The sequence below is a fragment of the Rhodamnia argentea genome, chromosome 4, assembly GCF_020921035.1.
Source record: "Rhodamnia argentea isolate NSW1041297 chromosome 4, ASM2092103v1, whole genome shotgun sequence".
NCBI classification, from domain to species: Eukaryota; Viridiplantae; Streptophyta; class Magnoliopsida; order Myrtales; family Myrtaceae; genus Rhodamnia; species Rhodamnia argentea.
The window spans coordinates 10,892,732-10,906,008 of record NC_063153.1 but is presented as its reverse complement, the minus strand read 5'-3'; the positions used below and the strand labels follow the sequence as shown (position 1 = coordinate 10,906,008).

Here is a 13,277-nt window from a genome sequence, read left to right as displayed (position 1 = left end):
TTGGCCTTTATGGTCTCCAAAGGAGTCATTAAAAATTTTCGAACTTGTTAAAAAGTCTTGGACACCGTCACCGGTGTCTTCTTGCTAATGCAGAACGTTAGGTGAGAAATAGACAATTAAATTTGATTTAAAGTGAACCGGACTTGACGAAGTGAGCCGACCAAGTTTTCAAGGTATTGACCCTTACTTGATTCGTTCATATTATAAACCTCAGTTCATTTTTTAGCCAGGCCATGCCACTCCAAGCTTTTGATCTCTTGAGGGGAGAGAGATCTGCAAGCAATAAGCTCCCTAGCTATGGCAAACTCAGAGGCCGGAACGAGTAGTGATGTTGCTCGAGCATTAGGAGGTGAGTACCAAGTGTTCCTGAATTTTAGAGGACCCGACACTCGTCATGGATTTACGGACTTCCTTTACCATGGGTTGGTAGATGCTGGAATCCGCGTATTCAGGGACGAAGATGAACTCCGCTTCGGCAAAGTGATTGGTGGGAGCCTTCTACGTGCTATCAACAACTCCATAATCTACATACCCATATTCTCTAGGAATTATGCTTCCAGTAAATGGTGCCTCCATGAGCTTGCGCACATAATAGACAACGTGTCTAAGTCAGAAGGCAAAAAAAGTGTCTTTCCCATTTTTTTCGATGTAGAACCGGAGGACGTTAAGCTTAAGACTCCACGATATAGCGATGCTTTACTGGAACACGAGAACAAGTTTCCCGATGAAATCAAGGTGTGGAGAAAAGCTCTTGCAGAAGTTGATGAAATTAAGGGATGGAACGTGAAAAAAGATCAAAGGTAATACTCTTTTAAGATCCCTACATGTTTCTTCTTTTCTTGCTCTGCGGGATACGACGTTACCCCGTCAAATGACTTCTTTTTTTACCTCGAATTGTTTGCTATCTTTCAATTTTGCATCCTCTGCTTTGTCTAAGACAGCACAAGGATGGTTAGATTCGGTCAGGAAAAATCGATCTCATGGCTGCATTTGTCTACATTATTTCTGCTCATGATTCTCCGGTTACAAGTGCTGAAAGTTTTTCTAGGCTGAGCTATATATGCCGAAATTTTGTGTATGCACGATATAGGATCCACTTGATAACTTTGGCTATCGCGTAAGCCATTTCTATAGTCTTCAGAAATTTCTGTATTCATAAATGATTAAAAAAAGAAGAAGTGAATTCACTAAATTAGCCTATATTGATTATTCGGTGTATTTAAATATCCTTCTTGATGTACTTTAGACTTTTCAAGTTCAAATTTTGGCAATCCCATGCGTAATATGTAGGTATGAAATTAATCTAAACAACAAAGTAAAGTGCTTTTGTTTATGGCAGCCAAGCAAAGCTTGTCGAATCAGTTGTTCAAAAGGTATTGGAGAAGCTGGAGACAAGACAAAAATTATTGCCTCAAAATTTAGTTGGTCTTGATGATCGGATAAGACACTTGACAGAGTTGTTAGATGTCAACCATCGTGATGTGCGGCTCATTGCAATATATGGAATGGGTGGGATTGGAAAAACAACCGTGGCCAAGGTCGTCTTCAATCGACTATCTTCCCACTTTGGAAAGTGTTGTAGCTTCCTTGACGATGTTCGAGAAAACTCGGCAACCAAGGAGGGCATAGTCAAGTTGCAAAATAAATTACTATCTGACATTGTTGGTTCCGAATCCGCAGGAGTCGAGGATAGTGAACATGGAATGCGGAGGATTGGAGACACATTCAGAATTAAAAAAGTCCTTGTTGTTTTGGATGATATTGATAAAAAAGAGCACATTGAGAAACTAATAGGAAATTCTTCATTACATTCGGGATCTAGGATAATCATTACAATGAGAAACATAGCTATTTTGCAAGTTGAGGGATTTAAAGGCGAACTTTTGTGCTATGAAATGCTAAAGATGGATGATGACTATGCACTTCAGCTTTTTTGTCGTCATGCCTTTGGTCGAGGCTTTCCTTCGAATGATTATCAAGGGCTTTCAAGTGAAATTGTTTCAAGCACGGGCGGGCTCCCTCTAGCTATTGAAGTGATAGGTTCATTGCTGTCACGACCCGAACCCTGCGAGCTCGTCGACATCCCACCTAGCCACGCTTATGTACAGTTCTCCAGGATCCAAAGGCCAACAAATTCATGCGGAAGCAAAAACGAATGCCCGTACAGAAACAATTAACATCACGATGACTTGGGACGGTAAGAACAAACTTATATACATATCCACATGTTCTATACAATTTTCCAAACCTACGGCTTCGGAGGCCATTGTACAAGCCTATGACCACTAAAACAAAACGATTACATGGTCGAAGCCTACTATACATCCAAAATAAAACAACCAGCAAAAGTCAAGAGGCCGACTACCCTAGGCCTCGTCCTCGCTATCCGGTACTATATCATCTCTCACCTCCAACTCATCCTCGTCAAGCTCAAGTGGCTGTTTCCCATCTGGTGGCTCTACAACCTTCCCATCTTTTTCCGGTACCATGACCTTGGGGAATACCGAATCTCCCGGGCGGATCATTCATGCTTGCGGCGGAGGGTCTAAAATAAACAACGAGACCATGACGGGGTGAGATAAAATCTCAGTAAGCTATCCCCTAATCCTAGATTAGGGCTCTAGTACCTCTAGACACATTTTCATTGAACAATTTCCGACAGTCCCTATTTTTTTACCAAAAACTTCCACAATTAAATTCCAGAAAATTCCATTCTTTCTGCGAAAATTCCCACACCTTCTCAAATACTCTACGTTACTCCCGTTTCAGTGTTCCATGCCTCGGTCTGACAATAAAATGTTCCACGTGCTCCGGGGCCCACGTTTAACGCATCAGGCCATAGTATAATTATCCACATTACTCCGAAAATATTTCACGCTACTCCGGAATATTTCACGTTACTCCTAAAATATTCCACGTTACTCCAGAAATGTTCCACGTTACTCCGAAAATTTCACGTTACTCCAGAAATATTCCACGTTACTCCAGAAAGATTCCACGTTACTCCGAAAATTCCACGTTACTCCAGAAATATTCCACGTTACTCCAGAATATTCCACGTTACTCTGAAAATATTCCACGTTACTCTACCGACATCATACAAGTTCACAACCTTGAGCCTCGGACCTTTATAGAACACGGCTATATATATATATATATATATATATATATATATATATATATATATATACCAGGGTCTCGAACACAGAGGAATACGACCCATAAATCTCGGTCTCGGACACATAGGAACACGATCGGATTAAGTCTCGGACAATTAGTCAAACACGACTCACTTTGGTCTCGGACGACTTAATTGAACACGACTTTCATACTTTCTCGGTCTCGCACAATCAAACGAATACGGCTTACTTTGGCCTCGGACGACTTGATTGAATACGACCCTCATATTTTCTCGATCTCGAGACAATCGACTAATATGGCTCACTTTGGTCTCGGACAACTTGATTGAATACGATCCTCATATTTTCTCGGTCTCAAACAATCAGACGAATACGGCTCACTTTGGCCTCAGACGACTTGATTGAATACGACCTTCATATTTTCTCATAATAGAACGGGACCACATGATTCACTCACGTTAGAGAATTAATAAATCGGGACCACCCGATTAATTCATACTAATCCAAAGATTAATCCAGACTACCCGATTAATTCACGCTACCATAGAATCCAATCCACGCCATGCGACCATATTATGCTAACGTAGCAATATAAAAATAATGTACGATTAAAATTATACTAACGTGGGAATTTATCAGGGCCGAACAATAATAATTTTCTAACATGCAATTAATTCATGACTAAAGTACTAAACTATAATAATGCCATATTTAATTAGCACCATGGCATAACAACATTTTGTCACATAAAAAGTAACTATAGTTAAAGTATAATCTAACTATGGTTCAAAAATTAACTAGAGTCCATAACTAACCTAACCATGATTAAATAATAGCATAAAGTAACTCTAGTTAGGCATAAAGTAACCATAGTCCAACTTTGACCAAACAATTATCCTCTTGACTTCACTATTCATGCAAGAACACATTTCTCTCTCCTCCCTTCATTTGCATTTTCGGCTAACTCCATGAACTAGCACAAAACCAACCCGTTTTTCACCAAAACCACTCAATCTATAGTCTATTAGCAACCTAGATACCTAATCTAAGGTTAGAGAGCAACTTACCACTATTTTAGCAAATTTTTCGGCGAGAAAACGGGTGGAGAATCTTGGTTCCAATCGGCGGCTCCGGCGACTCCCTCGCTCGGCTAAAATCCACAAAAATCCGGTGGTTCAAGGTGGTTCGGGTGTTAGCCGAGCTCCGGCGATCCAAGGCGAATCCGGCGAGGCTTGGGAAATTTTTCGGTGAGGGAGAGTGAGAGCTATGGAGTTCGGCCAAGTGAGAGGGTGAGGGGTAGAGAGAGAAAATGAGGTAGAGAGAGAGTGGGTTCTTGAAAAATGAAGAAGAAGAAGAGGGCCAAATAATAACTAATATAAGTTAAGAATAATTATTGGGTCCACAAAGTCAAGAGGAGAAAAAAAAAAATTTTCTCCCCACAAGGACTAGTCAAACTCGGCCAAAGGGAAAAATGACCAAAATACCCTTCGGTCCAAGTGAAAAATGGGGTATTTTTCGAGGGCAAATGGGTGTTTTCCCATATCCAGTCCAAATCTACTTTCCCCGAACCTCTTTGGGGCGAACCGCGAAGGAATTGCACCCAGGATGAGAAAACGTCCAAAATTTTTATTTATTGAAATCCCTGAAGATTCGACGTCAAATTCTGAAGCTTGATTCATGATCAATCTCGATCAATAGAATTTTCGGCGTATCTCAAACTAACGGGTGGCTTTTAGGAGTTACGCGTATCGACCCGTGATTAAATCACGTTTACGAATTTCTCGAGCCATAGTGACTTTGGTTGTCATTCAATTGCGAGGGTCAATTACTAGTCCCGATGGACACGATCGTTAGAAAATAATTTAGGGACGTTCGGAACCCATACGAGGTCAAACGGAATCACCCGTGATCCAAGCGTAGGGTATTATCCAAATCGTTCCTTAATCATTCTAGGATCGGCCTATATTGGTCTAGAATATTTCCTTGACAATTTTCATGGCCAAAGAATCAATCCAAGGTCAAGTTCTTAGATTCACGTACTTGATTTTCCTAGCTAGCCATTCCCATTTGGTTAGTCCGCTCGAGAGGGATCAACTCCGAGTGAGATTCGACTGAAATACATCAATGAGACCTTTCATTTATTCAAAGTTTCGAAAGTGGATCGGAATTCAGGATGTCACAATTGCTTAAGGGGAAAAACTCAGAAATTTGGGAAGAAATGATGGAAAAGTTAAGGAAAGGACATGAGAAAAAGATTCTTGAGAAGTTGAGGATTAGCTATGATGATCTAGACAAATATCATAAACAAATTTTTCTCGATATAGCATGCTTCTTTTCCAATAAGAACAAGACCAACGCAATTTATATGTGGACTGATTGTCAATTTTATCCCAAAGAAGGAATTGAAGTCCTCACCGAGAGGTGCTTGGTAAAAGTATTGGACGATGATAAATTTTGGATGCATGATCAACTCATAGCACTGGGAAGGCAAATTGTCCGTGAAGAAAGTCAAGATGACCTTGGAAAGCAGAGTAGATTGTGGATTGCGAAAGAGGCCCTTCAAATCATAAGAACTGAAGAGGTAAGTAAGAATTCCTTTTCTGTTTAGGATGCTTATCAATTTTTTCTTGGCTATTCCACTTGTAAAACGTAGTCGTTGGAAGTTGACAAACTTCTTCAAACCATGGCAAAATTTTATTTGCAGAGGTTGGACAAGGTTCAAGCGCTTAAGTTAAATGGACAAGATGGCTTCATAAATATCACAAATGAAGACGTTGAAAGGTTACCAAACCTAAGGTACCTCAACATTAGAAATGCAAATTTTGTTGGGGACTTTTTAAAGTGTCGTTCAAAGTTGAGATGGATTTCTTGGGAGCCTCTCTCTCAATATTTTAGGGTGGACAATATGTTTTTGGATCATCTTGTTGTTTTCAAACTTCACATGAACAACTTCAGTGATGATTCGAAAGCATGGGATTTGATCAAGGTAAACTACATGATTTAATTCTAGTCTAATGATCCTAGTGTTACTGTGCATTAGCTCTTAGTTCTTACACTTGACATGCCATTCATTTTACAGAGGGCGCAAAATTTGAAAGTTCTATCTCTTTTTTACTGTGTGGGCATGAGGACCATCCCGGATTTCTCTAAATTCTTGGGTTTAGAGAGGTTGACTCTTGTACGATGCAGCAGACTAGAGAGAATTGAAAGTTTCATTGGAGAACTCCAATCGTTGATTGAATTGGAGATTGATGGTTGCATGGATCTTACAGATTTGCCCGAACAAATAGGGGCACTAGTAATGTCACGCCCCGATACTCGAGCGCGCGGCACCCCCGTCGTCTCGTCCCTCGGGTTAAAAGGATAGCGTCCCAGGCACGCTGTCAACCCATGAGATTAACTACGCATGCGTAAACGTATAATATTCCCGGAAAAAAATATAAAATAGGGATATGCAAGTAGGAAAATGCATTAATTCAAAAACATCATTTTATTGACAAACTTGTCTTATCCAATTAAGACAATACACCATTTAGCTCCATACTTCGAAGTGGGTAGGGTCAACTCACATCTACTCCAAGTAGAGGACTATGTCAGCATAGCCCTCAATATCAATTCCAATAGAACCCTAAATTCCATCATTTCGGACCTGAAAAAGGTTAACCACAATAGGGTGAGAAATAAATCCCGGTGAGTCAACGCCTAAGCCCGGCTAAGGCGTTGATTCGTCTAGAGGGTCCTATCAGTCAATCACATATTGATATATAAATATCTCAATCACATGCAACTCACTTGCTGAAAATCACACGGTATACAATACTCAACATAATATGCCACACATAACAATCCATAGATATCATGTCAATCGCATACGCAGACACCACACGTGATCCGATTATTAACGGTCATCCGGCCCAATTGCACACGACCGGTGTGACTTTACACTACGACCGGTAGTGTCTACGGGCAGACCAAGTCTTCGTCCCTTACTTCCGACGACGGCATCTAATAGCCCGTATGACTCGTACGACCGGCACGACCGGCACGACAAGGCACTATCAGGAATCCCCGTAGGGGCTCCGATCCGTCACAAGCTACGACCGGCATCCGACAATCCATGTGATCTGTACGACCGGCACGGCACGAACCGACGGGCATTCGACAAGTCGTATGATCTCATACGACCGGCACGGTATGAACTTGCCAGGAATAATCCATCGTGTGACCACTCAAGCATACTCAGCAAATAACTAGTTTATAATCCGCATTTAGTCAAATGCTCACGCGATATGCTCACACAGCAAAACTCTTTGAGTAATCACACAAATGCATATGTTATCCATGCGACCTCGCATCCATAAATCAAGCAATCGAACTCTAACCAATCAATCAATTTAACTAGCCATTCGTCAAGGCATTTCATCAATTAATCCGCATAAATTATAATGGAGCGTAGGTAAATAATTCAACGATGAACATTCAATTCGGTCATACATAATTAAGTCCCGATCACCAATTAATCGCACGCTCATCCTTGACCTATTGTTCACTCTTGATCAAGCAAAGCCAATCAATTAGTCAATCAGTCAATCGAGTCCCAACTAGCCATAGTCCGATTAACGTAACTAATTAGGGCCATTTAACCTAAATCGAGTCTCTAACCTAAATTAGCCATAATTAATCTACCTAAACACCATAATAATCTAATTAAACTAATCCAAACGTAATTAACGACCTAAGCAAGGATTAGAAGTTGACTCACCGTTAATTACGCGAGGCAAGTAGGTCGGCGACACGAACTTTGGATTTAATCGGATCATGGGCTCCAATTCTCGGACAAATTGGCCTAGTCCCTCGGCCACGGGCCAAAATTATCGGCCAACTTGGCCCACGGAGCCGGCATACGAGCCTGGACACTCGGCCAACTTGGCCCATGGAGCCGGCACGTGGCCTAGGCTCTCGGCCAACTTGGCCGGCCCAATCGGCCCAGAATCCTGGCCACGGCCCAGCTCGGTGGCCCGCGTTTCAGGCCCAAAACAGGGCACTCAGGCAAAAACAGAGCAGGCACGGCTGGGGTGTTGCAGCGGCTGTTCGTACGACTTGGAGAGGCCTCGAAGCTAGCGGTTGGTGGAGGATGGCTTGGGAGACCTCGAGGAATATTGAAAGAAGTGGCCGGTGGTTCACGGTGGCCGGAGCAGCAGCTGTAAGCGGCAAACAGAAGCAGGATCGAAGCAGCTGCAGTAAGGGTCGAGACAGGGCAAGCTGGGAGCAGTAGCTGGTTCGGACTTGCAGCGGCTTTTCCGGTGGTGCACGGTGGTTTGAGGTGATCAGAGGAGGTCAAGGTAGGGGTGTGGTGGTGGCTGAGGCGATGCTGGTGGCCGGGGACTGTTGCAGCAACATAAATCTGAACAGAGCAGCAGCAGGCGTAAAACAGGGGATGTCGAAAACAGGGGAGGCGTCGGGGCTGCTCAGGCTGGCTCGCGGAAGAACCGGCAGCGGTGGGTGGTAGCGAGGACGACGAGAGACGGCTAAGAGTGGTGGCTGAAGGCTGGATGGCAGCTGGTTATAGCAGAACAGCGGTAGCTGCAGTAAACGTCGGTAACACCAGCTCGGGCGGCAGAAAACAGGGGAGCAGTAAGCTGTGGCTGCTCGGGCTTCCCGATGCTGCTGTGGCGACGATGGTGGCTTGGGATGGTGGTGGATGGAAGATGAGAAGGTCGGAGGAGGTGAGGCGGTAATGGTGGTGTGCAGTCCTAGAGGTGTCACGCCAAAACAGAAGAAAAAGAAAGAGGGAGAGGAAGTCGGTTGAGAGCAAGCGTGAGGGAGAAGAGGAAGAAAAAGGAGAGAGAAAAATCTAAAATTTTGACTATGGGTGACTAAGTGATAAGGTGGGTTCCACAACATTAATTTTCTTGTGTTGATATTTACCAAAATCCTAGGATGTCACAGGTAAAGCTTAAACGCTTCGCATTGCGAAGATGTCCTGGGTTGAGAGGGCTCCCAGGCTCACTTGGAAATTTAACCTCGTTGATAGAGTTAGATTTATCATGTACGAGGATAAGCAAACTTCCCAACTCCATTGGAAATTTAAAATCATTACGCGCATTGTGTTTATCGAATATTGGATCATCTTCTTGGAGCATTCAGTTTGGTACTTACCTAGTAACATCAGAATGTTGGTAAATCTTGAAGTGCTGGATCTCTCTGGGCGTCAAGAATTGAGAGGTGAAATTCCCGTTGGAATTGGAGAATTTTCATCTTTAAGAATCCTAGATTTAAAATACACCGGTATTAGTGGAATCGCAAGGACAATCAACAGGCTTCATCACCTCCAAACACTCAATATAATGGGATGTCATTCGATTCAGGTGTTGCTGGATCTTCCCACAAGTTTGACTCGTCTAATTCTTGAATCTAGGCCATTGCTCTCAGTCCCAAATCTGTCGAACCTTACTAATTTGGTTGAACTGCAACTGCATGATGGCTCTTGGATTACAAAGAAATCAAACCTACTCGCGGAATGCAATTTAAGTTGGATTGGGGGGTTATCTAGACTGAAAAAGTTGATATTAAACTTGCTAAACGTCCCTGCACCTCGAGAGTTGGCATCTCTTCCTTGCCTGGAAGAGCTTGATTTGAGACTCCTAGACCCAAAACCCCTCATGCAGCTTCCGTCCTCTAACTGGAGTTGGAGAAATTTGTCGACTTTAGTGATCGGTTGGTGTGAAGTGGAAGACATTCCACTGGAGGGATTTACACGACTGGAGAAATTAACTGTTAGCCGTTGTCAACAGCTTCAGAGATTATCCATTCCTTGGGAATTAAGGAAGCTACGGGAAGTGTATGTGTATGGTTGTCCAGAGCTAGTTGAGATACAAATTGTGGGTCTTTCGAAATTATTGGAATGCTTGAGCGTCCATGAGTGCGAATCTCTGGCAAGAATATGCGGGTTATCATACTTGAAGAACCTGGAGAAACTGAGAATCCACGGCTGCGGCGTACTTACTAATTTCGAGGGCCTTGACGAGCTAGAGTCTCTGAAATCTTTGGCGGTTACTAGTTGCAAAGAATTGACATGGTTGATTGATGCATCGTGCACAAACATACCAGATGATTGCGTCGTCAGAATAAATAAGTGTGGAGACGCCATCAAAGATTGTGAATCTCTATATGATATTGGAATGTCCTTAAAGCGTTATAGAGAGGAGATTCTTTCGAACATATCAAACAAGGTGCGATATCTTCTTCATCACTTATCTCTACTTGCCTTTTCGGTGTGGGACAGTGTTAGTTCTTTGTATTGCCAGTACAGTCATTTGATATTATATGTAGATTATTTTTTATCACTAAATCAGAGAAAATTTCTGCTCTGCTAATGCATTTATTTCTCATTTCCAAAGGATTGTCCAGCGAAAGTGGGATATAGAAAGAAAAAAAAAAAAAAACATTGATTCAAAACACCCACGACTTGTATCTTGACTAGCCTAGGTCGATTATTATTGAGTTTATTTGATTTTTACATCAGGTACTTAATAAAAGTTCAAACTCAGTTAATGAAAGAGAAACCAAACAAGTACTACTGATATCCCATTGACATCTAAGTACTTAATTCTAGATCTTCTCTAACTATTGAATGATGTCTGTGGCGTATTGGATTTGATACAAGCATTGTGGAAAGGTTTAAACACGTTGAACTTGCTACATCACAGACGGGACTTTCCTTCGCAATCAGATTCCACCTTGGGGTAAAGAGGTCTAGTGACGGTTTTGAGTTCGTTGGTGGGATAAAGAGGGAAAACGAAGATGTCGCCCCAGGTTCAGTGACACATAAAGGATTGATTGCCGACGTTAAATGTTTCGGCTTTCGTTTGAAGAGAATGTGGTACACGGCGCCTGGTACATACCACAAGTTGCTCATAGAGGTCAAGAGTGATGAGCAAGTGAAGGGAATGGTGCTACTTGCATCTAAAAGGGGATCAATTCATCTGTACGTCGAGGGAGGTGTTGACAGTGAGTGGGAGGGAGAGTACGATGACGAGATGATGGAGATGTTAAGGGAGGAATGGGCAATGAGGACTGATGTGTATTCTGACGAGGATGGGCCTGAGTGGGACGTTCCAAATCCTGATGAAGACGCCGACTCTGCATCTGTTGGTGAAAGCGAAGCTGATGGCACCTCCTCCATTGATGATTTCCGGTCAGAGCCAGGCAATGCTGAATGTGTCGAGGCCACAGGAAATAGGAGGCAATCGAGGGGTGGAAGGATTGGGTACCCCGGCCGTGTCGATGAAGGGAAAGCGGTGAGTATGGAAAATAGAAAGGAGGAGAAGGATGACAGTGGGGAACCCGCCAACCAAAATGAATTCGTTCGGTCGAGTTGCCAAAGGTGTGAAGGAGTTGAACATCAGGATAGCTCTTGCAAAGCTACAACTGAATTTGAGGATGAAGGGGCCCTTTCTTCTCTAAGCATGGAATATTTGCATCCTCTTAGTTGTGCAGTCCTCAAAACTAATGTGGAATTTCAAAGTGGTCGAGGAGAAGACAGAGAGTACTGTGGAGAACACCTACAAAAACGGGAAGAGGAAGAGGGACCGGACGTGCTTCCAACCCAGGAAGGAATCGAAGGAAGGCTTGTAGCGTCAAGTTCGAGAAATAGCAAAGGTTCGAGGAGGGGTAGGGATGCAGCTTCCACTTCAGGAAACGGCAAGGCATCAAATTCTGGGAGAAGCATATCTTTAATTTCACGAAGCAGCGCAACTTTGAGTTCAGGAAGGGGCAGAGGTTCAATTTCAGGAAAGGGCGCAACTTTGAGGAGAGCAAGAAGGGACGCGACGTTGAGCTTAGGAAGGGGTAGAGGTTCATGTTCAAGAAGGGGCGCCATTAATATGGGCGCAAGTTCTAGTTCAGGAAGGGGCTTAGCGTCAAGTTCACGAAGCGGGTCGACTTTGTGTCCAGGAAGGGGCAGAGGTTCAACTTCAGGAAAGGGCGCAACTAAAGTGGGTGCAAGTTTAAGATCAGGGACAGACAAGGAGTCAAGCTCGGCCAAGACTGAGCCTCAAACATCAAGTCCGTGATAAACTAAATCGACGTAAAGTTCAAGTTTCCTCGAATGTTCTTCCATCTTTCTTCTAAAAGACTTAAAATCAACATGTTCTTATGAAATTATGTCGGGATATCTTCTGCTTGCAGAAGGAAGGCAGAAACAGTTTACAGTAAATTCGAGGTCGGGCCATGGCTAGAAGATCCCGAACGAAAACATCCACAGGAGTTGTTCTAATTCAGGATTGTCAAGGAGCAATTTCAGGACTAGTTTGAATCTCGGGTTTCTCGTTGATATTTGTTTTTGTTGACTTTGTCATAATTTGTCAGCTGAATGAGTATAGAAATTGTGAAGCTGCCTTTTTTATCCTTTCACTGTGTAAAAGAATATTCTAATGGAAAATGTCTTCCTTACAAAAATTAGTGGTGTTTACAACTAGCTATTGAAGCTTCAAAAGCTTTAGAAAATATCATGCTTGAAATAATTTTCGACAATGCCGCGAAATGTACGGGCCATTAACCTAGTGTGAGTTGATAGACGAGCCTAGAGGGGGCCATTTGGGCCCGTGGGCCCGTTGACCGGCCCGGAACCAGCGGTTCCGGGCCGGTTCGGAACCGTGAAAATAAATATAAAAAAAAAGGGCCCGGCGTTGGCCTCTCTGCCCCCGGGCCCGCCACTACCCCCCTCCCCCCCTTCTTTGGGCCGTTGCCAACGTGCGTGCAACGGCCAATTTGGCCTTTGCTTTGTCAAAAAAAAATAATAATTAAAAATAATTCTTGCCTATAAATACATATGCTTCCCCTTTCATTTTTGTCACAAATTCTCCGAACAATCTCTCGAATTCTCTCTCAAACCTTCTCAAATCGCTCAAATTCTCCCAATTCTCTCAATCCCGACTCAATTCTCTCAATCGGATTTCCGATCAATTCTCTCAAAAATGGCAAGTGGAAGCAGAAATGCCGACAAGGGGAAGATGACTATGGGAGATTCCGAGTATCCCATTCCTGAATATGATCCTCGTGAGTATGCAAGTTGGGAAGACGACGACGATAATATCAACTATGTCCCGGTTCCGAACGTCGAGCACATCCCAACAC

At 43.1% G+C, this 13,277-nt stretch overlaps 1 protein-coding gene across 1 annotated transcript; it reads left to right on the top strand.

Annotated features, from left to right (window-relative positions):
• The first annotated feature begins 214 nt into the window (after nucleotides 1-214).
• LOC115726983 (probable disease resistance protein RPP1) lies at nucleotides 215-11,777 on the top strand. Its single transcript, XM_048278014.1, has 9 exons — nucleotides 215-800; nucleotides 1,340-2,050; nucleotides 5,313-5,721; nucleotides 5,845-5,936; nucleotides 6,036-6,126; nucleotides 8,591-8,866; nucleotides 9,809-10,372; nucleotides 10,850-11,606; nucleotides 11,668-11,777. Exons 1-9 carry the CDS (start codon nucleotides 298-300, stop codon nucleotides 11,775-11,777), a joined length of 3,513 nt encoding a protein of 1,170 aa, XP_048133971.1. The 5' UTR covers nucleotides 215-297.
• Nucleotides 11,778-13,277: the final 1,500 nt, after the last annotated feature.

Coding starts and splice junctions, on each gene's coding strand:
- LOC115726983 (XM_048278014.1), top strand. CDS start 298: ATGGCAAACTCAGAGGCCGGAACGAGTAGTGATGTTGCTCGAGCATTA. Junction 5,722..5,844: donor AAATCATAAGAACTGAAGAG/GTAAGTAAGAAT, acceptor TTTTATTTGCAG/AGGTTGGACAAGGTTCAAGC. Junction 10,373..10,849: donor TTTCGAACATATCAAACAAG/GTGCGATATCTT, acceptor GCTACATCACAG/ACGGGACTTTCCTTCGCAAT.